This window comes from Nicotiana tomentosiformis, chromosome 5, assembly GCF_000390325.3.
Source record: "Nicotiana tomentosiformis chromosome 5, ASM39032v3, whole genome shotgun sequence".
NCBI lineage: Eukaryota > Viridiplantae > Streptophyta > Magnoliopsida > Solanales > Solanaceae > Nicotiana > Nicotiana tomentosiformis.
In genome coordinates, this window is record NC_090816.1 from 126060325 (window position 1) to 126084909 (window position 24585).

Sequence of the window (24585 nt, forward strand, 5' to 3'; positions counted from 1 at the left end):
CTATTTGAAACATCTCAAAAATGTTTCCAATATCAGTGCCCTCTATATTTTGAATCACAAATACACTTAAACTGTTAATCTTGTCAACTGGGTTAAATTTGCTTATATGGTCATCCACCTAAACAATCACCATAGCAAAATTATTTTTTCGTGAAAAATATTTTCTCAAAAATTTTTATTAAAATACAAAATCAACACTTATTCCGAAAAAAGTAAAAAAAAATTGAAAAAAATATTTATTTCTGAAATTTTTATTAAAATATAAAATCAACACTTATTCCGAAAAAAATAAAAAAAAATCTGGAAAATTATTTATATTAAAGTCCTAACTTCCTGCATAAAATCAAGAAATATTTATATTAAAGTCCTAACTTCCTACATAATTCAACACAAGAAATATTTTATAACCAAATTAGTTGATTTCAAAGTACTATATATTACAATAATAACTAAATTATGATTTTGTCTAATGTGAAGTTTAATTTTAAATGGTGAAAAAGACGAACGATATTTCATTAAAGACATTCGTGCTTTTAATATAGATAGGTAGATATGTAAGTTATTTTGTATTATATAAACTAATCAATTTAGTAGTGTACTTGATTAATCTTCTCTCTTTTTTTAGCGTTTTAATTTAAAATTCTACAAATAATACGGAGATTGGACGTGGTAAAAAGCTAGTATTGTTTTTTCTTTTGAAACACTAAGTCTTTAGTGTATTAAAATCACGTCTTCCTATTGCAAATAACATTGTAATACAATCCAATAAAGAAATATTAACATATAAAATTCTAGTTTATTTTAAAGTTCTAACTTTAGAGAAATTAGCATAAATGGTAATTGAATGTTTATTCCTAAATATTAGGAAGGCAACTTAAATTACAATTTTATCCAGTGTAAATTCGATTTTTTAAGTGTAAAAGGGGCTAACAACATTTCACTAAGGACCTTCGTGCTTTTAATATAGTATAAATTGCTTGTTTTTTATAACATAATAATTTTGTTTTCTCATGTTTAAGTTTTCTTTCTAGAGTTTAGTTTTAGCTGTTTTACTGATAGTTTAGGACTAAAGCATAGTTTGTGTGGGCTAAAATTGGTTAGCGACAGTTGGACGAATGACGAAGTGGCACGGGGAACCGAAGACAGGTAGGATGTGAGTTACTAGATAGCTGGCACCGGATGCAGGTAGGATGTGGCTGGAAGAATTTGAAAGACAGAGTAGCCGATAACAAAGATTCAAATAATTGACATCGGATAGCATTAGCAACTGTTACAAAAAATATCTGCATTTATAGCCAACCATTATGCATCCATCAATGACCGATTTATTTTCATTCAATGGGAGCTTGATTTTGGGATATTGTCTCCCTAAATAAAGCTATAAATAGGATAATTACCATCCATTGTACGGACAAAATATTTTGTACACAAAAGCTATATTCTACTCTCGAATTATAAAATTATTTGCTTTCTTTTGTTCTTAATATTGTTCATAGTACTACTTCCGAAGAAGATCATGACACAAACAGACTTGTAGTTCTTTAACTTATTTTTACATTCTTGATTTCATTCTCGTTTATTCGTATTTTTTGGATTAAACTAATTCACGCATCTATAAACCAAAATATAAATTTAATTGTACCGTTGTACGAATAAGCATAGTTATTGTTCTATTTATAGTTTGATGTCATTTATTGTATTAAGTTGTGATTTTAAATTCATTTATATTATTATATAAGTTATTATCGTAATATAATTAAATCAATGAGATTAACTGTGTGCAAAGAGTTCTGCATTACATTTTCACATTAAATTTAATTAATCAACAGAGTGAAATCCTCCTAGAACAATTTTGTTCGTTTCCAACTATATAATTAGCTAGTAGTACAAATTCAATTATTTGATATGTTAAAATCTCCATCAAAATTATGTAGAAATTTATTTTTAATTGATCTACATATCATTATCGAACCCCTGTAACAAATGTTTTTATGCCTATAACCTTTATGTTTGTATGCACAATTGACTTTTAATCTTATTTACCCGCCTTTTGAGTTTTTTATGCAACAACAAAGGTATATTTGAGTTTTAATATTCATGAGAGTATATAATTTATATGTCTTTGTATTTAAGTTATAATTATAATTGAATTTGCGCGACAAAATCATCACAAATGTTACTGCATCACCCTCTATCTCTTCATGTGAGTAAATCATAACATTTCAATCCATGCAAATTCATATAATCTCACGTAACGGGACACTATGTTGCGACTAGCTAGGTCTTGTTTTCGATTGCACTCTCGGGGCCATTTTGAACACCAATAAAACTTGAGATAAATTACGTTCAATATATTTTATCTCACAAAATTAAAGGTGATCAATGCCTATGATAAACTATAGATAAGATAGTCGTATATGAAAAAAATAACACATAAACCGTACAGAAATACCATCTTATTATTGAATTTCTACACAAATATTACTCATAACATTCAGGTATTTTTTATTTGCGTCCTATTTTTATATCTGCGGTCATTTAAATATTAACACATGTATATAATATTTTTTCATCACCCATGAGCTAACACAACAGAATGATAAGTTGCAAGTCCGACTTCAATCTTTGAAGCATTTTATCACGGCCCATGACACATATTGTCCGCTTCGAATTTAGGCCGCACATGTTTATCTTTTTTGGGCTATGCCACCTCGGCTCCAAAAGCGCACATACCATGTGAACTTGTGTCATACCTTATAAAACTCTTCACTTTACTCTCCAATTCGATGTAGGATTCGCCTAAGGTATTATGTGCTTACCTTCTTCATAAGCTTGCCAACCTAAAAGCTTGTCAATCCTCATTGTCCAGCCATTCACTATGTACATCGCATTCACCCCCTCCCCCGGGACTCATCGTCCTCGTTGAGGTTGCTCCACCACCTTCTCAAGGATATGGGATTTGCCTAAACTCAATTGACTGTTGAGTTTGCCCCACCATCGTAAATGAGGGAGATTCGGCTCTTATACCATTTTTGTTACGATCCAAGCTCATGATACGTATTGTTCGCTTTGGGTTTTGATCCGCACGGATTTGACTTTTTTAGGGCAACGCCACCTCGAGCCCCATAAAGCGCGCATACGATGTGACTTGTGTCATTCCTTGTAAAGCTCTCCACTTTTCTCTCCCCCTTCCGATTTGCGCCTAAGGTGTCATGTACACCCATTCTTCAAAAGTTTGCTAGCCTAGAAACTTGCCAGTTCTGCTTGACCCGTCCTCGTGAGTCGCCCGCCGTCATGGACATCACATATTTGATGGATAAAGAAGGAGCACATTTTGTTAGACTTATTTCAGGTAATATTTTATTAAGTTAGCTTAACTTCGCAATCAAAATATCTTAAGTAGCAATTCTATGGGATATAATGCTATTAACTAACTTTAACACTAATATATAAATTTTCACTTCCAAGGAAAATGATATATACTTTTATAGTTTACACACATTAATATAACATAAATGTCTTGTGCAACAAATTAACTTAAGTTCAAAATAAAGAAAAGATAACTAAATTGAAAGATACACTTTCAACTAAATTGTAGAATCAAAGAGAAGCATGATTCTAATTATTCATATAGTTTCAAACCGCCAAATGATGCAAATCAACATGCAGGTGATGACATCTTTGGGTAGCAATTTAAACCTTGAGATTTCAGGTTCTAAGTCTTGTAAAGTTGATATTTTTAATTTATTGTATAAAGGATAAAGGTTGATAGTGGTGTAAAATTTAAAATGATGCTATAAAAATGTGTGAGCATTATCATTATTAATTGAAATGAGATGAACGGTAACCCTGTGCACTAAACTCTCGTTATGTGCGGAATTCGGAGAATGGCCGGACCATAAGGGTCTATTGTGTGTAGTTTTACCCTGTATTTCTGTAAGAAGTTGTTTTCACGGTTCAAACCTATAATCTCCTAGTCACATGACAACAATTTTACCAATTACGCTAATGTTCCCCTTCAATTAACTGAAATGAGATAATTTAAATAAGATAACACAGTCACTAATGATTCATAAAGCTGACCAACTTGTGAAAACTAAATCTTTGTTGTAATAGTTGTTTTTGTATGTCTTCATTAGTTGAGTTAATTCAGAATTATACTTGGTTGGTAATTAGTATACATGCAATGCAAAAACCACAAGTGATAAAAAAATGATCAACACAAAATGCGAACAAAAAGGAAAATAAAACAAAAAGGCAAAAAGGTATCTAGCGACCCGCAACTCCAACCCGACCCGGTTACGTAATACCCTAAACCCTGCATCCACTTCTTCCTTCTTCACTCTCCACACCATTTTTGTTTGAAACCAAATGAAATGAAGTTCTATTAGTTCAAAGAGGAGAAAAAGCAGATCAAAATGAGTAGCAGAACGACGACGTTTTGGGCTCGACTACTCCGCAATCAACTGCGGTTCGTTTCATCATCGTCCGCCGCCGGCGCAGCAAATCAGCCACTTTTCCGGCATCCGCCGCTCCCGCCGCATTCCGTACGTTTATTCTCCTCCGCATCATACCGAACACCGCAGGCGGATAGGGTAATTAGAGAGCTATTCCTTGACGTGGAAAGGGACAAGCAAAGGGAAAGGGAAGAGAGAAAGAAGAAAGGATTAGATACAACGGATATTGATGCTGAGGAAAATGAGGATTTCATGGGCGTGGGCCCACTAATTGAGAAGCTCGAGAAAAAAAAGATTAAGGAAGAAAAAATTAGCTATTTTGATGAGCCTACGGATTCTGATTCTGATGATGATGATGAACGGTGGACTGCTGAGGCTATTAATAAACGATGGGATACTTTTGAAAAAAAGTTTAAGCGACATGAAGAGCTCCTTAAGAACTTCACTGATGCAGGCATGATAGTTTAATTTTCATCTATGCCCTTTTGAGACCATTAATAGTTAGGATTTAAGTTATATACGCCGACACTATAATATATTGTTTTAGACCACATGTGTAATTTAATCCATTATGATATGTTATTGAGACATTAGTAGTTAGGATTTAAATTATATACACCAATGCCTCAATATTTTTGTATGCCATATGGGTAATTTAACGTGTCATAATAGGTTATTGAAACATCAATAGCTTGGGTCTAAGTTATATACACTGACATTGTAATATGTTTTACACCGCCGCTGTAACTTAATGTGTTATAACAAGTTACTTACAAAATTTTATAGGCTATTAATGAATGCTATTAAATAGAGTTACATGCAATTGGTTATCAAAAAAATAGAGTGACATACAATTACTTTTTAATTACCGTTTAGTGAACTGATTGTGTAAATATTTCTAGAACCCAAGTATTATAGTAAGGTGAAGAGGTTTTCGATTTTGAGTAAACGAAAAAAATGATCTTTTTTGCAGTAAAATGACATTTTCCCTAGAAGTTAAAGGTGTATTTGCTTATGACTTCTCTCATAAGGAAATGGCGGAGGAGAGAAGAGGAAAATAGTGTTAGTTTATTAACACAAAGAAAGCTTGATAATTGGTGGGATTAGAAGTTACCCTCAGGTTTATGTTGTTTATAGGATGGATGTGAACAGTACGGCCAAAAATATCAGTTAATGTAAATGTTGGGTAAGTTTTTTCTTGGGGTTTAGGTTGGAATATATATGAGAAAATAATCACATACTGTTAGACTTATGTTTGTCTGTGCGTATATATGTGAAAGTCAACTATGTGAAAGGACTTGCAAAACAAATTCATATCATTTTGTTGTTGAATTGGAATTGACAAATTACGGAAGTTTTGACCAGAGACTCTTGATGATGCATTCAAATGGATGAATAGAATTGACAAGTTTGAGCAAAAGCATTTCCAGTTGAGACCAGAGTATCGTGTGATTGGTGAACTGATGAACCGCCTTAAAGTGGCCGAGGGTAAGGAAAGATTTCTTTTGCAGCAGAAGATAAATAGGGCCATGCGAATGGTGCAGTGGAAGGAAGCTTATGATCCCAATGACCCAGAGAATTACGGAATCATTCAACATGAGCAGGTGGGACCAAATGTAGATCTTTTAGAACATGCTGGGTTTGAAAAGGAAAAGGAGATGATTCAAGGAGGAGATGACGACGATGACATAGAGTTTGATGACATGAAAGAGAAGGATGATATATTGTTAGAGAAGCTCAATGCCATTGATAGGAAACTTGAAGAGAAACTGGCTGAATTGGACCACACCTTTGGGAAAAGGGGTAAGCTCTTAGAAGAGGAAATCAGAGATCTTGCTGAAGAAAGGAACTCGTTGACAGAGAAGAAAAGAAGACCTCTGTACAGAAAAGTAAGTGCCAAGTCTTATGCTGGTTATAATATGAAAGCATTGGTTTTAACTTTCTTGCAAATGAGACTTAACTTTTGGGAAAGTCGTTTTAGTTGGAAAACGTTTATCCTGCAAAATTTCTGGCAATAAAATGAAGTAAAATTACAAGAAGCATGTTGATGGTACCAAATACTTCGAGGCCAGACTCACACGTACACTATGTTCACGTGTCTAGTATTTTGGTTCATAGCATATAGAAGGGAATAGGGATAGCTTTTAACTAATCACTTTTCTTATATCACTTCAGCTTCTTGATTTAATTTCCCTGTATGGCTTCTTTGAAATGATTGTGGTGTTAGGAAAATTGGCTGTGTTGGTTCTCAAAAAGCAAAAATTTGGTTGTGTTCTTCATACTGTTAGAGGAACAGGTTAATAATTGATTTTATTTTGATAGAAATTGTCTGGCAAGTAATGAAATTTTCCTAAGCTGTTTGGCAAGAATGAGAATCTTATTAGTTAAAGGTCAGATTCTAATCTGCTGGACGGAAAGTAGAAGCATGCTATGTATATCTTTTTTTTTTTGTTTTGTTTTTAGCGCCCATGCAGCGGACAAAAACTCCTAATGTCCAGTAGATTAGTCTGTAGCCGAAAAAGCTCCCCTCTTTTTGTTTGGGGGAAGTAGGTGCATGTTGCCCCTCTTTCCGTGTTAGTATATGGTAGGAGACCTTTTAGTTGAGACGCTGCTAAATAGCGCATTTTGACATTCTTTTTTCTGATAAACTAAATAGTTCATCTGACATGTCCGTACCAAAAAATTAAGAAATAGAATGAGGAAGAGTGGATGTTGACACGAAATGGACTAATCAATTCTCATTCTTGGCTTGTGCTCCCAATAACGTTTCATTTTGAGAAAGGAAAACTAGGTGATTCCAAAACGCTTCATCTAGTTTGGTTGCCTTTAAGAGTTCTCTGACCAAACAAAATGGGCAGTATACATTTAGTTGTCTGATAAGAGGGACCATCCGAGAATCCTCCGGCATATTGCAAATTTCAATAAGTAATCGTTATTGAAGTAGCTCATCCAAGAGTTCAGATCATGGTTAAGTCCAAGTAATGAGAGCTTGTAATATTTGCTAATATCTTCGGTATTCCTAGGACTCTTAAGTGAAATGTGATGTGGGAACCCTGTTTCCACATTTGCATATATTTGTTTCTATGTTGAGAACTTTTATTTGTTCCTCAAGAACGTTACATTAACAAATCACCCTCTGATGTTATGTCTATGATTCTTATGGGTATATTCTGAGTTATTTCGTAAAATCTGTGTTTCACGGAATTGGACGCGATCATTCTTTCATTTTCACTTATTATTTATTGACAATGGCAGGGTTTTGATGTGAAACTCATTGATGTCAATAGGACATGTAAGGTTACTAAGGTAATGCGGCTATTCCAATGGATTTCTCATTCTTTTTTAATGGAGCTTGAATAAACAATTTCACAAATAATGGTTGAAATGTGATACAGGGGGGACAAGTTGTCAAGTATACTGCTTTGTTGGCTTGTGGGAACTATCACGGAGTTGTTGGTTTCGCAAAGGCAAAAGGTCCAGCTATTCCCATTGCCCTGCAAAAGGTACAGGAGTCTGTTTATTGTTTGACCATTCCATTTAAAGGCATGTTTTCATTTTGATCAATGCCTTGGATTGGATGATTGATCTTTCAGAAACTCTGCTAAAACAAGACTTTTGTTTTTAAAATGAATTGTGCAGGCATATGAGAAATGCTTTCAGAACCTACATTATGTCGAGCGGCATGAGGAGCATACAATTTCGCATGCAGTTCAAACAAGCTACAAAAAGACCAAGGTGCCAACTATTTGGAGTGTGAATTTTAGTCTTTCTTTTGTTAAGTTTTTGTTTGCTCATACACGTAGCAAATGCATCGTGACTTTCTCTTTATGCCTACTTAAAAAAAGAGGAGTCTTAGTTTTCTGTTTATAAAGGGTAAAATTTCTCTATTTTTCATTTTTTGACTCTTTGGTCTTGAACCTTTGCTTACTTGCACCTCAATGCAGGTATATCTGTGGCCCGCTCCTACTCAAACAGGGATGAAAGCAGGTAGAACCGTCCAAACAATTTTGCATTTAGCTGGTTTCAGGAATGTAAAATCAAAGGTATTGTATTATAATTCTTATCAAGCAGGTCACGTAATATTGAAATTTGGTATTTATTCCGTGCCCATCATTGTAACATCATACTCCGACAGGTTGTTGGCTCAAGGAACCCACATAACACAGTTAAGGCTCTTTTCAAAGCTCTAAATGCGGTAAGTCAAATGTTCTGCTTATGTTCTGATGCTACTCTCCACTCTGCCCCATTTCTTTGTTTTCTAACTTTGACTTCTTCTTGATTATTTTTGGATTAGATTGAGACACCCAAGGATGTTGAAGAAAAGTTTGGGCGAACTGTCGTCGAGTCATACTTATTGTAATAGGTATCCTCCAGATGTTTCTGTGGTGTTGCTTGGCACATTTTTTGTTATAGCAGGTAAGAACTTGAAGTTCTGTTAGTCTCCTGTGGTTGTCATATTTTTCCATTCGTCCTTTGTCCTCTTGCCACCACTGTCCACACATTTCGATTTTTCTGGGATTCATCATAGTAATAGGTGGAAAATGGTTATGTATATTTATAAATTTGTTCAATGATTGAAGTGTATCTAATCTTTGAGATATCCAGTAGTCTGGCTTTTGAAGGTTGAACTTTTCTTCTATGAGGTTTTGGACTAATTAGCCGTTTCTCTTGTTTTGGCAGAGCTTGAACAATGGATAGGTCGAAAGCATGGAGGCATCAATATTGCCCATCTTTTTCATAAGCTAGTTACCTTAATTTCTTTTACCTTTCCTTTTGGTGGAATTTGTTCTTGGTTTGGTTGTTGTAGTTACTAATTATGGTAGAATCTCTTTTCCCAGTTCCAGTCTCGGCTACTTCACAAGATTGAATGGCCAATTCTCCTCCGAATCCTCGATTTGATTGTTCTCCAAGAATGTTGAGCCGGGTATATAGGTAGTGAAGCAACAGTTGAAGATACTATGTTTATGCAGGCCCATTGTACTATCGAGTTGTTCATTTTTGGAGGGATCATGCCTTGTGCTATGTTCTTGATTTGGTCTAAGGATGAACACTTAAGTTTGAAAACGAAATAAAAGCATTTCCCAATGATTTCCTGTATGTCGCCTGTAATACTCGTGATGCATTTTGGCTGGGGACTCCTATCACTAGCCTCTTCAGATCATATGATACTGAAACATGTCAAGTGATCCCATTACGAGATTTTATTAAAAATTATGCAAGAGGTAACAAGTACCCGATAAATTAGTTGAGATATATTGTTGGCCATGATACTGAAACCAAGATTTCACCTGTTGATTTTTGAGTCAAAGGAGGTTATTGGTCCCGTTATACAGGTGTAGATTTACTCGTAATATTGTGTATATATAACGTCAAACAAATTGAAGGAATAGAAAGCGCGTAATATAAAATCATAAATGACACTGTCCAAACATGTCAATGTGTCCCTCATTAAAATTATATATTTTTTTTTGTGAGAAACAAAATAATGGGTATATGATAACATATAAGCTACTATCATGCAAGTTAAAAAATTCATTCATAATTTAAACTATTTTATATTACTCATTTATTTAGAATTTAAATTTTATAAGTTTAATTTTTAAAATTTTTACCATCCAAGCTGTTATATTCTAAAATTATGATTTCATATATATTGTAATTTTTACGCACAAATTTATAATTTATATCTTTGTAATATACTACTACTATATGCTATACTAAGTAGATTGGAAAGAAGAAAAGAAAAGGAAAAACAAAAAAGAAAAGGTTCAGTTGAGACACGCTCCGCCGTATTCTCTTCACTTTCACTATTTCACAGTTCACTTCCATTTTCGTTCAGTTTAAAGTTCTGAAAAATCATTTTAGAATTAAACCCCTTAATAGAAATGGAAACAAATTCCAGTGTAAACTCAAGAAAACTAATGGGTTTAGAGAAGAAGAAGAAAATAGAGGAAGAATGGAACTCCATTTATAGCTCTAAGCACCAACTCTCTCGTTCTGACTTCCCTCCCCAATTCATATTCGGTGTTGCCACTTCTGCTTACCAGGTTTCTTCCATTTCACCGCTCCTGTCATTTTTCTTGGTCCGTTTCATTTTATTGATGCACTTTGAATGTACGCAGAGGTTAATAATGAAAGAAAAACTTTTTAATTTGTGATCTAAAATAAATTGTAGATATTTGTATGGCTATTGATCATATTATTAAGTAGAGGCGGAGCTAAGATTTGAATTTTATGTTTGGGATCTTTACACAAATAGCCAGCCAGATTTATTGTTATTTTTGTAGCCGGTATACATAGATTATACACTAATTATACACTAATTATACATGCTTATACACATACACATATTATACATGTATTATACATACGCCGGCTATTTTTTGTTTAAGCAGTTGGATGAGCAGCTATTTTGGATAATTCTTTTTCATGTTTCTAAATTCTAGGATAATGATATCGAGTATTAGTAGTTAGTTTCTGAATTTCATTTTTGTACATATTGACGAGTTCTTAATAAAAATACAAGGTTTGGATTAAAGCTACTAGGTTCTGCCGAACCCGTACTTAACCTTTCAGTTACACCCCTGTCATTAAAGGTAAAATGAAAATTTTAAAGTTAATTATTTCTAAATATAGAAATGTGTCATTTTTTTTGAAACATGCAAAAAATAAAAGTGCATCACATAAATTGGGACACACATAGTAATATTTTCTTTACTATCTCCCATTATATAATGAGCTATTATTTGAATTTTGGTAAATGGTGAAAAGGTTGAAGGTGGAAGTAAAGAGGGAGGAAGGGGTCCGAGCATATGGGATTCATTTTCACATACTCAAGGTAAATAGTCAACTCTCTCTGTTCTTTTTTAATCATTTGTTTGTTTTTGTTTTTTGAAATTTGCTTTGGTTAGGCAAAATATGTGATGGAAGCACTGGGGATATGGCTGCTGATCAGTTTCATCGCTACAAGGTAGCTTTCTCCCTTTTTATTTATTTATATTTTTTGTCAATTTTTCTTTTTGAGCAAAAAGAAAATTGATTTGACATTGGATTTAGAAGAATTTTTCAAGGGAAGATAGGTATTATTTTTTTTGGACTTTATGTTTGGTTTGTAGGATGTGTTAAAACGATATATGCTTTGTGTTTTATTAGTCTTTTGTCGATATACTTCACTTTTGTTGTCTTATTATTCATGGCAGTGAATTTCTTTCTTTTTGGGTTTAACTTGTTCTTTTAAATACAGGAAGATATTGAGTTGATAGCCAAGTTGGGGGTCAAGGCTTATCGCTTTTCAATATCATGGAGTCGCATCTTTCCTGGTATTAAGTTTTTCCTTTGTTAATTCTTTTTGTTTTTTTCATTCACATAGACCACCTCCATAATCTCCGTTAAAAGTAAACACAACTTTCTTGTGCAATATAAGAAAACATTATTGCTGGGAAGCTGCCTTCTCCTTTTCCAATTTACGATGTGAATTTTGTAAGAAAAAGCTTTCATTTTTAAAAGTTAAAAGTATCTGAAATCATCTAAAAAGGAAATAGGGACTGTTAAATCAGGAAGGTTTTCTAGAACAAGTGACGAATTGCTTCAAAAAGATTTGATTTGTATGGATGTCAAACAAATGTGAGGGTATTTCTCTTGTGATCAAACAACTTATAGTCAAGCAGATTTGAAGTTATGCTTTCAGGCTTTAGTTTGGTCTGTGGCTGAAAATATCTGGAAAAAATTTAAACTAGGTTAGTGTTTAAAAGCAAAGAGCTCGGGGATGAGTTGAAGAAGCTGGTTCTAAACGAGTAAACGCTTTAAGAAATGAATATGTATAACAAAGCAAAGAGCTCGGGAATGAGTTGAAGAAGCTGGTTCTACACGCTTTAAGAAATGCATATGCGTAACAAAGATGGATGCATAAGAAGTGTGCTTTTAGTTTGGTGATGTCGGTGGAAGAACAATGTCTAGATGATAAAACCTGAAAAGTCCTCACTATATTTTAAGGTTAGAGACTTAGATATGCATTAACATGAGAAGGATAAGAAAGAAAAGGCAAAGAATCTGAAGGAATAACTTCCAGTGTGCCACATGAATCACAAACATATTAGGCTGCAGTAATGCTCTTAGTTTGGATAAGAAACAGCACCAAGAATATGCTGATGTAAGCAAAAATACATGTAGTTTAATAATGTAAAGAACTACCTGAAGTCCCTAAGGACTAGAGGAGTTGTTCCGGCCTAAAAGGAGTTCTAAGACAACTTAGCAGTACTGCTCAAAAAGCATAATTTTCCACAAAGAAGATGTTGATCTTTAGCTCATTCCCTAAAGACTAATTCTGTTCTCTTCAAACTAAGATTATTCAATTTTAAACGAAGATTGAAAATTGTGAAAAGAGTTTTCATGAAAATTTGTCTGTAATTTCAGTTATGCTAGATATCTTGTGAGATCTTTGTTCTCTCTAGTTGTAAATTATAAGGTTTTGACCTTGCATTTTCTTATTGTTAAATCATTTCTTGGGGAATTATGTAGTAGAATATCTGTGTTATGGGCTAACAAATTTTACCTACACTTATTATAGCTTGGGGCTTCAGTTGTGCTAGATATCGTGCAAGTTAGTGCACTCCGATTTCGTGCTTAAATGTGTTATCCCATTTTTCAGTTAACTTTAATAACTTCTGCAGCCAATTTACCATACCTACGTCTAGTCAATACACGACTTTTATGCTCGGCAACTCGGATCTTATGTTTTTAGATATCTATTTCCTTAGCCACTGTAATATCTTACAGATTTTTGATAAGGTCTTCTCCACCTATGTAGACGGTTTGGGGATCAAAATCAACCATGAAGGCGTAAAGTACTACAATGATATTATTGATGCACTTCTTGAGAGGGGTAAGATGTTATTGCTCCCCATTGTTAATATGAGAGTATTATTTATACATTTATGTATCAATAAGAATTGTTGGAAGATTGTTGAACTTAAATAAGTAAGGATTGGGTTGTGTAGTGAAGGAAATCTTGCAGAAGAACCTTATGGTTAAATTTGCACACCTAGTGTTTGATAAAATGCTCAAATGAGCTGAGACCATGAATATTTTCCTAATTATGGTTCAATTTTATTATGTCTCAAAATTGATTGGGATTGCTAGAATTTCCGGAATGTTGTAGTAATTTAAGAAAAGCTCAATTGAGGTATGTTGGCTAAACTTTCTCTCTTGGAATTGAATTCCATAATGTTACCATGAGTTTCAAGTATGGGTTGCGTATTATCATAGCCTTTGGTTTTACGTATAAAAATCTGCCAGCTGCCTCTACTCTGTAAACATAAAGATGAAGTGAAGGTTTTTATACTGATTAATCATTTCCTTTTTTGTCCTTTAATGATGAATTTATGCCTTGTTTTCCAGGCATTGAGCCTTACATAACATTGTACCATTGGGATCTCCCTTTGAATCTTCAGGAATCTTGTGGCGGCTGGTTAGATGAACAAACTGTGTAAGCTCCAGTCCTTTAAATTTTACTCTGGTAACCAACACGTTAATTTTTTTTTTGATGCTTATAACAGAGTGGGTGATGTATATGGAATTCGAAGTCTGTATCATAAAATTTTCAACATGATTTTTGCTATTATTAGATCCGATGGAACACTGATGTCTCTGGTTGCTGAAAATGCTGTAAAGCGAATGTATGGTAGTGCGATTTAAAATCAAGTTCCATATAAAGTGTAGCATTCATGGGTTCTCTAAATCTGATGGAGCACTTTTGGTTTAATTGATCTATGTTAGTCATAGGTTTCTGAAGGGATATTATATGAGGATCTGCCGCTTCCAATCAGTTCCTGATTGCTGTGATTATGATTGTAATATTCTTCTCAGCGAACATCTATGAACCTGTGTTGACACAAGAAACCATGCACCTTATTCTTTTTTTTTAGAATGTCTGTGGAGTTTTATTTATCTCCTGCTTACGATTTTCTGCCCTTACCTAAACACTTGAAGTTAGCTAGTCATTCTTTTAAATGTTTAATTACCTTTTTTTAAGAAGGCAGGCTTTTTCCTTTTCATTTAAGCTGCTATTAAAGTTTGTTTATCCACGTTCCTTGTGGAATAATTTGTTGATAGTCACCTCCTAACAATCAACTTGGCTTTTCGTGGCAAATATCTAGAAAGTATTTTGCCATCTATGCAGAGACTTGCTTTGCTAGCTTTGGCAATAGAGTGAAGAAGTGGATTACAATTAATGAACCTCTTCAGACAGCTGTGAATGGATATTGTACTGGTGTACATGCACCCGGAAGAAGTGAAAGTTCTTCTACTGAACCATTCTTGGTAGCACATAATCAGCTGTTGGCACATGCAGAAGCTGTTTCCATCTATAGAAATAAATTTAAGGTAGCTCTTACAGTTTGAGAGTTTTCTCTATCTCACTGATAGATAGGCTTAGGTGTTGTAACTAAAGTTTCTGTGATTACTTTACATTATTCGTTCATGACTTAAGCTTCCTAATAAGTTGGGGACGGCAGTTTTTTGCTTTACGATTGGTGATGATATTGACTGGTGTTATATTTACAGGATGAGCAAGGAGGGGAAATAGGCTTGGTTGTGGATTGTGAATGGCCTGAGCCTTTATCAGATAATTTGGAAGACAAAGCTGCTGCAACAAGGCGCCTTGATTTTCAGCTTGGATGGTACCTATTGTTATATCTATGCTGTGGTCAGCCAAAAGTTCATGTTATAAAGGGTAGCTTAAAGTGGAAAGACCCAACACTCCAGTCAGTCATAAAAACTGTACCTCAGTGATTTTCCAGATATCTGATAGAATAGGTAGTACATATGGGCTGAAGACAGAAACCTGTAGTATCATCATCATAAAAGCTATTGTCTGTTGCATATGGAACTAAACACTAATGACTTGGTTAACAGTATTTATTTCGTGAAGGAAGTCCATGCTAATAATTAACTAAGATTAATTGCAAAGATAGAATGTATTTAAGTCCTTATCCATCATCTCAAGTCGTGCAGTTGAAAGCATAACATATCTCACAAACTTACCAAGAAAATTACCCACATAAAAGGATTAACATATTTCACATAAACTGAAAATTTTGATCATGAGCTACATTAATCTATCTAACGTCAAGTTTATTACCCCTGGTTGGCACTCTCTCCTGCAATGTTCATTCCGCACCAACAGGACAAAAATGTAACACACCAATATTTACATAAATAACATCTAGTGCTCAGATTTTTTGGTAATAACTGTGAAAAATTACCATTAACAATCAAACACTTACACCTAAAGAGCACCTACACATCATGTTCATCTTCCTGGAAGAGTAACATGTTATTTTTTTGATGAAATAAGGTGTTCCATTAGCAAAAGGCATCAGGGAGATGCGAATTACAAAAGTAATGAAATGCAGAATGAAAAAAATAAGAATTGTAGCTCCCTTTACAGTGTCAATCTAAGACCAGGGAGCTAACAAAGTTCATAAATTGGTCAGTGCTAATTACCGAAGCAAACTTAGTCCAACAAAAAAGATTGAGCAGGCAATTAGCTTTGAGAGTGTGATTTGGAGTTGAGATTCCATCAAAACATCTTCTATTCCTCTCGTTCCATAAACACCAGAAAATGGCACTAGGGATCATCAACCAGATTTTTTTGATGGTCTTGTCAACTCTCCATAAACTCCAGCTCAATTGAGCCTCTTTCATATTCTGTGGCATGACCCAATGCAGGCCAAAAATGCAAAGGAACATATTCCAAAGGTCAAAAGCCATAGGGCAGTGCAAAAACAGGTGGTTGACAGTTTCTGCATCTCCCAGACATAGATAACACCTGTTGATCAACTGGAAACCTCTTCTGTTGAGATTGTTTTGAGTTAAGCAGGCCTCATAGAGGGCAATCCAGTTGTGGCAAATGACTTTGATAGGTAGTTTGGTCTTCCATATTAACTTCCAGGGCCATGCATCTATCATCTGGTTCTGGGAACCAATCTGCCTGTAGCATTCTTTTACTGTGAAGGTGCCCTTATTCCCCAGCAGATGGTATCTGGTTGGCTCACATCAGTATTGTACCCCTCCACTTTTGCTAGCATATCAAATAGGCTATCAATTTCCCAGTCTTGCACTGCTCTTCTAAAATGAACATCCCAGTTGCTACCATTTCTGTTTTGAGCTATAGAGGAATTCTGGTGAACAACAATCTGATATAGGCTAGGACACTCAACCATGAGTGAAGTGTTGTTTAGCCATTTATCTTTCCAGAATCTTATGTGAACCCCATTGCCTGGTTTGAAGTGGATGTACTGGAAAAATTCACTCCCCAATATACTGATGTACTTCCAAGGACCGACACCATAAGGTGCATTAGAACTTTTAGTGCTCCATTTATCTCTTTTCCCATGCTTGGCAGCGATCACTTCCTTCCATAGGCTTGATTCTCCCGTGCCATATCTCCAAAGCCAATTCATTAGTAGGCATTTATTGTTGGTTGCTAGATCTCTAACTCCCAATCCTCCATTGCATTTTGGCTGAGCGACTTTATCCCACATTATCAGATGAAACTTGTGGGTGTTGCTATTACCCTCCCAGAGGAAGTTTCTCCTTATTATGTCCAATTGCTTTAGTACTTTCTTTGGGATGGGAAACAATGACATGTAGTATGTTGGTATGCTGTCAAGCACACTGTTGATGAGAGTTAATCTGCCACCCATGGAAATATATCGAAGCTGCCAGGAGGTTAGTCTCTTCTCAAATTTTTCAATGATCCCATTCCATACCTCACAGTTTTTGAACTTAGCACCCAGTGGTAGGCCCAAGTATGTTGTAGGTAGAATCCCAATACTGCAACCCATAATTCCTGCCAGCTCCTCTACATTAGGCACCTGATTGATAGGATAAATTATACTTTTCAGCACATTGACATGTAACCCTGACAAAGCTTCAAAGAGGAGAAGAGTGAGGTTTAGGTGCATAACTTGTGACTTATCTGCCTCAGAGAAGATCAAAGTGCCATCAGCATATAACAGGTGAGAAACAGTAACTGAGTTCCCTATATTGGAGCCTACTTTGAATCCCTGAATCCACTGCATTTCTCTGGCTTTTACCAACATCTTGCTTAGTCCCTCCATGGCCAGAATGAACAGGAAAGGGGAGAGTGGGTCTCCCTGCCTGAATCCTTTTTGAGGGGAGAAGAAGCCCATTGGTTCCCTGTTTACTAAAACTGAGTAACATAATTAAATAGGCCTCCAACAAAACCAGCAACTAGTTACATAATTTGTGAATCAAAAATCTACATTTATGTGCTTTCCTAGACTCTTGTAAAAACTCTATCCTTTCAATGATCTCTTTCTTAACCTGTGTGACTACAAAATTGGTATTTACATATTCACTTCTGAATAATTTCCAGTTTCTTGCTCTTTTTAGCACCCCACACTGCTGCTGCAACTTCCTTTTTAAATTGCTTCCATCGCTTCTTCTTTATCCATTCCAAGTGTGATTGAACCCCTCTTCCGCAAGTCGTCTTGTGTAAGGCAAGTCTCCTAGCTCATAAGTTTCTATCCGAACAAAACATGCCACTGCTTGGCGAGGCTTGTTTTTATAAAGTGCTCCAAGACACTGCCTGGTTTCTGTCATTATCTGATTAAGAATCTCATAGCATGAACTGACTGAAAGCTTCTTTTTCTGACTTTCCCATTAGAGTATACTGCTCTGTAGTGAATCCCTGAACTCCTTTATTTTAGATAAAAATTGATTTACCTGTTCCACCTCCTAGTCCTGGAAGAACCTTAGATTGCATTCGTTTTCATGTCGACATTATGCTATTGTTACTTTCTTGCTGTGATTGCATTACTATACAGATCTGGAACTTATTTTCTAAGTGGTGCCTCTTCAAACCAACAATCCAACAAATAACTGTGTCTTTCTGTCTGTGGTGCACTAAAAATAATTACTCCATATAATTTAAGAGGAACGAGGAAATAAAACTTGACCGAAAGGAATGTGCCTTTCTCCATTCCCTCTTTCTGAATGAAAGGTTGATAATGAGTCAATTCATTAGTCAATTTATCATCATTTTTGTGAATCACGTAGTGTAGGAGATAAATATCTTGGCTTGAAATTCATGAAATTCTGGACCTTGCCATGAACAGATTAGGAGTAAATGTCGCATTCACCATCTTTGCTGTAAGTTATTAGTTATTACTATGTTCGATTCAGAATTTCTTTGAAATACCTTCATAAAAAATGACATGAAACTTAACTTTCTTGAGGCTCTAGACTTTGTACTTTAGATTCTGACTTTCTATGTTACAACAACTACGCTTTAGTCCCAAGCAAGTTGAGGTCGGCTATATGAATCCTCACCGACCATGTCACTCCATTTAAACTCATCTCAGGCCAATATTAAATAAAATATAAATAAACATAAAAAGTACCAGAAGTTCTTTATATCGTCTAGCTTTTTATGTATCTTTCTGAAAATCTCATATGCATTATCTTCTAAAGCATGTTCATAGTGAAATAAGGTATCAACTGTCTGCTTATTCTGTTATGTTTGGGGAGTCATTTGGACATTGGAGGCGTATATTAGGGGGAAGCTGTGCCAGATAAAAGGAATTTTTCTTCGTTTACTTCTATTCTTTTGTGATCTCTAAACAAACAATTCTAATAGGTACCTGGATCCTATATTCTTTGGAGATTATCCTGAAAGCATGCGTGAAAGACTTGGAGCTCGGCTTCCAAAGTTTTCACAGCAAGACAAGGAGTTGCTTAAACATTCATTAGACTTCATTGGTCTAAACCACTATACTTCAAGATTTGTTGGTCATGCGGCAAGTAGTTTTGAAGAGAATGACTTCTATAAAATACAGGATGTAGATATAATTGGTAAGTGAGACCTTAACAACTTTTGCCCCTTGTTAGTGTTTTCTAGTCCATAAACATATGAGCATTTCCCTAAGTTGACTCGTTTTCGTTTTTCTTTTCTTCTTTTTTCTGTTTCTTTCCCTGTTTTGTCATAGCTGAATGGGAAGGAGGAGACGTGATTGGTGAGAAAGTATGGGTGATCTCTCTTTTCCAATTCCTTGGATATATATATTGGACATCATATACTGAAATGTGAATTTTTTTGCAGGCAGCATCTTCATGGCTTTACATTGTTCCTTGGGGAATTCGGAAAGCTCTTAATTATATTGCAGAGAGATATGGCAATCCACCAGTCTATATCACTGAGAATGGTAATGCTGCTGCTTTTCACCCATCGAGATTAGTTCTTGAAAGGGTGTAGTACATAGGTTTTCGTTGGTGTCGTCCAACTTGTCTAGCTTAATACAACAATTACTCTCTCTCTGTCTCTCTATAATGTGTGTGTGTTTGTTACTCGATCCCATAAATATTACCATCGTTTAAGCTTTTTCATACAATATTAGAAAACGGAATATTTTCATGTTTATACTATTGACGTTATATAATAAAACTGTCTTCCCAAGAAATTTCCATTTGCTTAAAATTGAAGTTTCTTCTGAAGAAAAGGATTTATTAAAAAATATGACAACTTTGGAACATCCCATATTGGCAAGAGTGAATTGTTTTTGGCAAAATACATAAGTTACCCCCTAAACTATGGACCAAATCCCTGTTACACACTTTCTGACCACGGAAATTATTTTACACACTCAATCTTTTCCGAGTGTGTCTAGTACACCCCTGTTTAGCTACGTGGCACGCGAGTGTTTTACACTCAGAAGAGGCGAGTGAATAGTAAATTGTTTTGTTTCTAAAGCCTTTTTTGGAGCCCACGTGCGTATCCTTTTCATTTTCTTTCTTTTTTTAATCATCTTATGTACCTTGTTGCCGGCGAAGGGACATAGTATCCTACTAAGTCCACTGATCGGTGGATCCCCTGGTTTCCATGACTCTCTTGCTTTATCAAACAGTTTCCAATTTAGAATTCTTCATCTTCCTCTTCTACACACAATATATAATCAGCTGCTTCTTCCTAATTCTCTACATCCGTATAATTATTTTAGCTTTTAGCTTCATCCATGGCAGAACCACCATTTAAAGTGTTAGTTTGTAGAGGGTAGTTTTGGTGTTCTTAGTCATGGGTTTTTCATTTTGCAGCCAATAGTTACACCTAAATCCACCCTCTATCACCAAAAATGGTCAACATCAGTGACTTTTGTCAAGAAAATTATTAATTGGGTGGTTTGCTGGTCGGAGCGGATGTCGGCGAATCGGGCAACCATAACATCTTTTCTGGTTTGGTTTGTGTGTGTGTGCGCGTGTGTGTGTTAAATCTGAATTTAAAGTCTAAAACTTGGGGACTAAATCTAGTTGGGCTCCTAATTTTTGGTTTGAAATCGGAAGGTGGTGGTTCTAGTATAGTCGGCAGCAATGGAGATGCGAGGGAGGACAAAAAGAGATGGGAAAGAGAAGGGTTTAGGGTAATTTTAAGTATTTTATTTTCTAATAAAAATAAACACGCGTGTCATGATTTTATTGGTGCGTGACATCACACATGTTTTGACAAATGGTCAAGAAAAAAGTGGGGTGTCTTTGATACACTTTCGAAAGATTGAGTGTGTAATATGATTTTCGTGGTCAGAAAGTGTGTAACAAAGATTTAGTCCATAGTTCAGGGGGTAACTTATGTATTTTGTCATTTTTTTTAATGGAGGGAGTAATTATTTCTGTCCCATCCTTCATGGAGAAAAGAGGGTCAGTTTAAATTCTTCTTTTTTTAGAGAAAAGAAAGTCAGTCGAGGATTTTCAGCGTATAGCTGACCTGGTGTCAAAGACACGTGCTTTCCTTGTCCGTTGGCACTCTGTAAAATCCATGTTTGCTTGTTTACTTGATGAACTTGAGCATGATTTTCTGCTGAATGCAGCACTTCAGAATATGCTCAGAGCACTTCCGTTGTCATTCTTGTTTGGCTGGACAATCATGTCTATGGCCTAACCTGCCAACAACGATGTGCTATGAGGTCAAAACGGTGTAGTGAAAACAAATAAATTCTTGTTCTCTTACACACTTGTAGCTTTTGACAATGTCTCAACTCTCAAGAACGAAGACCTGAGGGCACCTTGTAAACAGGAAAGAGCTACTATTGGAGCTTCCCTGATAAACTAATTTTCTAACTGTTAAAATAATTGTGTGGCCTAATTAAGTGAAAGAGTTTTTTCATTTTCAAACTTGCTACTAACACTTTGATGAACGCTTCTAATAATTTTTATCAGGTGATAACCCAATTCAGTTTTTTTTTATTGCAATTTCACTTTTCATGTTCAGGTATGGACGATGAAGATGAAGACACATCTCCTCTCCATGAGATGTTGGATGACAAATCGAGAGTTTCTTACTTCAAGGCGTACCTTGCAGCTATTCATCAGGCAATCTTGTGCGTGCTCCAAAACCTGTGTTTCACAGGCCTCGTGTTATAAACATGTATTGGCATCAACATGCATAATAAATATCGGCTGATACCTGTCGATCTTAGTAGCTCATTGTTCAGCATTCTTGGCTGCATTCATTCAAACTTTTATTTGTCAATCATCCAGATTAGAGGAATTACTTGCTTCTTGAAATATTCTGGTTCATTCCCCATTCTGTTTTAGGCTTTTTGACGTTGATAGGGAAACTTCAGGCAACTGCAAAGAAAATATGAGTTCTACTCTTTTCTCATCTTAACCACTTTCTTCCAAAACAGTTGGCATCCACTGTTATTCTAGGTCTTTTTCAAAAAAATGATGGAAATTAGTTCAGCATAATGAATAAATATTACAGCATACGAGGAGGAATCAGCTTTTGATGCATATGATAGTTTTGCTTTCACATTTAAATTCTTGATCATTTTTGAATGGCTTCTGGCTATAATGGGATCAAATGTTATTTTCCTTTTTTTCCATTTGACTTAACGCGTAGGCTGACTTCCATTTGTCTGTGGATGATGGATTCTCGACAGGGACGGTGCTGATGTGAGAGGTTATTTCGCGTGGTCATTGCTGGATAACTTTGAGTGGAGTCTGGGTTACACAAAACGCTTTGGTTTGATATATGTGGACTTCAAGAATGGGCTGACTCGGCATATGAAATCTTCTGCTTACTGGTTCATGAGGTTCTTGAAAGGTGGACAAGTAAAACATGGGAAAGAAGATTAGCTAACTTCTGGTGTTATGGAGTTAGCTTCTAGTATATTTTTTCGTTTCTGGTTTTCCCACTGACTATCACTGTACACTGCTTGTAAGGCTCTTAGCTTATCTTTCTGGTATGATAGGTTTAATTATAACTCGCCTGTTTCTTCTGCTGCTGCTGCTGTGTGTGTCTTTTATTTAATAGGCCAGAAGCGGAACCAGAATTTTTTTTTACTAAGGGTGTCAATTTTTTTTGAAAAAAAATCAAGGGGATTCAACATATAATATATATACATTAAAGAAAATATTAACTATCAAAACAGTGTCAGCAACTTGGACGTGGCTTCGCCACTGCCAGCAGCCTGTACGCAACTCACTATTCCACTTGGGATACGTGTTACTAACTATGCCAACCAAGGCCTCTATTCTGCTTGTGCTTTATCGGCTAACCACAATTATTTTTAAAAATTAAATAGCAGGGAAGAGCGTTAGCATAAGGATATTGTTGATCAGGTGAGTAGTGATTTCAGGGTGTAAAGGTGTTACTTACAAATGAGTTTAATTCTTCTTGGTTGGGACTTAGATTCTACAGTGTTTTCGCCATGGCTGAAAAGTTCTTCCAAATAATACTTGTATACGGTCGAAATAGATTCCGGCCTTTCTACGTTCGGTCGAGTTCAAATGGTAAGCAATCGGAGTGGGATTTTGGGATGAGTTCCGAAAGCAATACAAACGTGCCTCGAGTCCGGAGGCTGATCGAGGAATCGGCTCGATACTTTTATCGAGCCCGTGACCAAATCGATCCGCAAGGCATTGCTTCGAGGTCAGAAATGCGCTACGCCCACCCCGGAGGTCGAATTCAAGCCAAAACCGAGGGCTCGACCCAATAACGAGTTCGAGCCAGTGTCGAGCTCGCAGACAAGAGCCGTTACAACCGCACTAAGAGAGAGAATCTTGGCGGGAATCGAGGAAGAGACAATTCATCATGGGTCCTCCACTATATGCTTTATTTTATTGTAAATAAAGTAGGATCCCTCTATTTTAAAAGGGGGAATCCTTATAAGCATACGAAGACAGAGAATAGACTGTAACAAAAGATCACTTCTCATATTGGAAAATATCTTCTCATACTTGTTTTATTTTACCTTATTCATTCTTTCGCTCGCTATTCCCATTCTCATAGTCAAAAATACACATATTTCTATTTCTCTATACGATTTGTATCAAATTGTATCACATATCCTTAGAACCATACACAAATTTAACGTTATCTGATTTTTCAGGTAAACAGTTTGGCACCCACCGTGGGGCTAAGGATAACAGTGATTGTTTAATATAAATTTGCAGTACACACCAGTTTACAACTTCGAATCAGCAATGGCTTTACCTATCGACCACGAAGCCGTCATTCAAGATGAAACCAACAACTTGGTACCCGGGGCCGGAAGGCCACTTGACGATGGCACTGAGGCTCGAATGGAAGTACCCGAAATTCGAGCCGAAGTATCGTTAGATGTACATTCGCAAGTGGCTCTTGAAGCGAACCAACGTTCCGAACCGGAAAAAAATATTCAGGGCGGTACTCGATCCGTAGCTCGAGACACCCATAACATGGGAGAAATCGGAGTCAGCTTGCGCATGATCTTCGAGATGTTACAAGCCCAACAAGTAGCGATAGCTCAGTTGCAGAGCCAAACTCATTTACAAAGCAGGCCAAATCCCAATCCGCTTCGAGAAATCACCCCCAGAACGGAGCCCGCCATAGTGAAATCAAACGAGCAAGAATCGGGGACCACTCCCGAAATTACTAAATTGCTCGAAGAACTCACAAAACGAGTCGAAGCCAATGACAAGAGAGTGGAAACATATAATGCCAGGGTTGATCAGATCCCGGAAGCTCCGCCAATGATAAAAAGGGCTGGATTCGGAAAAATTCATACAAAAGCCTTTTCCTTCGAGTGAGGCCCCAAAACCAATCCCCAAAATATTCTGTATGCCCGAAATT

At 35.8% G+C, this 24585-nt stretch overlaps 2 protein-coding genes across 2 annotated transcripts; both read left to right on the forward strand.

Annotated features, from left to right (window-relative positions):
• The first annotated feature begins 4329 nt into the window (after positions 1-4329).
• LOC104099453 (uncharacterized) lies at positions 4330-9554 on the forward strand. The gene is made up of 9 exons (XM_009606454.4): positions 4330-4911; positions 5823-6346; positions 7713-7763; positions 7853-7960; positions 8097-8192; positions 8402-8500; positions 8593-8652; positions 8752-8873; positions 9138-9554. Exons 1-8 carry the CDS (start codon positions 4419-4421, stop codon positions 8815-8817), a joined length of 1497 nt encoding a protein of 498 aa, XP_009604749.1. The 5' UTR covers positions 4330-4418; the 3' UTR covers positions 8818-8873; positions 9138-9554.
• Positions 9555-10202: 648 nt separating this feature from the next.
• Positions 10203-22735, forward strand: LOC104099451 (beta-glucosidase 42). Its single transcript, XM_009606452.4, has 13 exons — positions 10203-10504; positions 11229-11295; positions 11369-11427; positions 11701-11776; positions 13264-13338; positions 13854-13941; positions 14612-14837; positions 15018-15133; positions 19120-19334; positions 19469-19503; positions 19582-19684; positions 21739-21847; positions 22412-22735. The coding sequence occupies exons 1-13, from the start codon at positions 10343-10345 to the stop codon at positions 22605-22607; spliced, it is 1527 nt and encodes a 508-aa protein (XP_009604747.1). The 5' UTR covers positions 10203-10342; the 3' UTR covers positions 22608-22735.
• Positions 22736-24585: the final 1850 nt, after the last annotated feature.

Coding starts and splice junctions, on each gene's coding strand:
- LOC104099451 (XM_009606452.4), top strand. CDS start 10,343: ATGGAAACAAATTCCAGTGTAAACTCAAGAAAACTAATGGGTTTAGAG. Junction 13,339..13,853: donor TGATGCACTTCTTGAGAGGG/GTAAGATGTTAT, acceptor CTTGTTTTCCAG/GCATTGAGCCTTACATAACA. Junction 19,685..21,738: donor AGTCTATATCACTGAGAATG/GTAATGCTGCTG, acceptor TTTCATGTTCAG/GTATGGACGATGAAGATGAA.
- LOC104099453 (XM_009606454.4), top strand. CDS start 4,419: ATGAGTAGCAGAACGACGACGTTTTGGGCTCGACTACTCCGCAATCAA. Junction 4,912..5,822: donor TAAGAACTTCACTGATGCAG/GCATGATAGTTT, acceptor AGTTTTGACCAG/AGACTCTTGATGATGCATTC. Junction 6,347..7,712: donor GAAGACCTCTGTACAGAAAA/GTAAGTGCCAAG, acceptor TGACAATGGCAG/GGTTTTGATGTGAAACTCAT.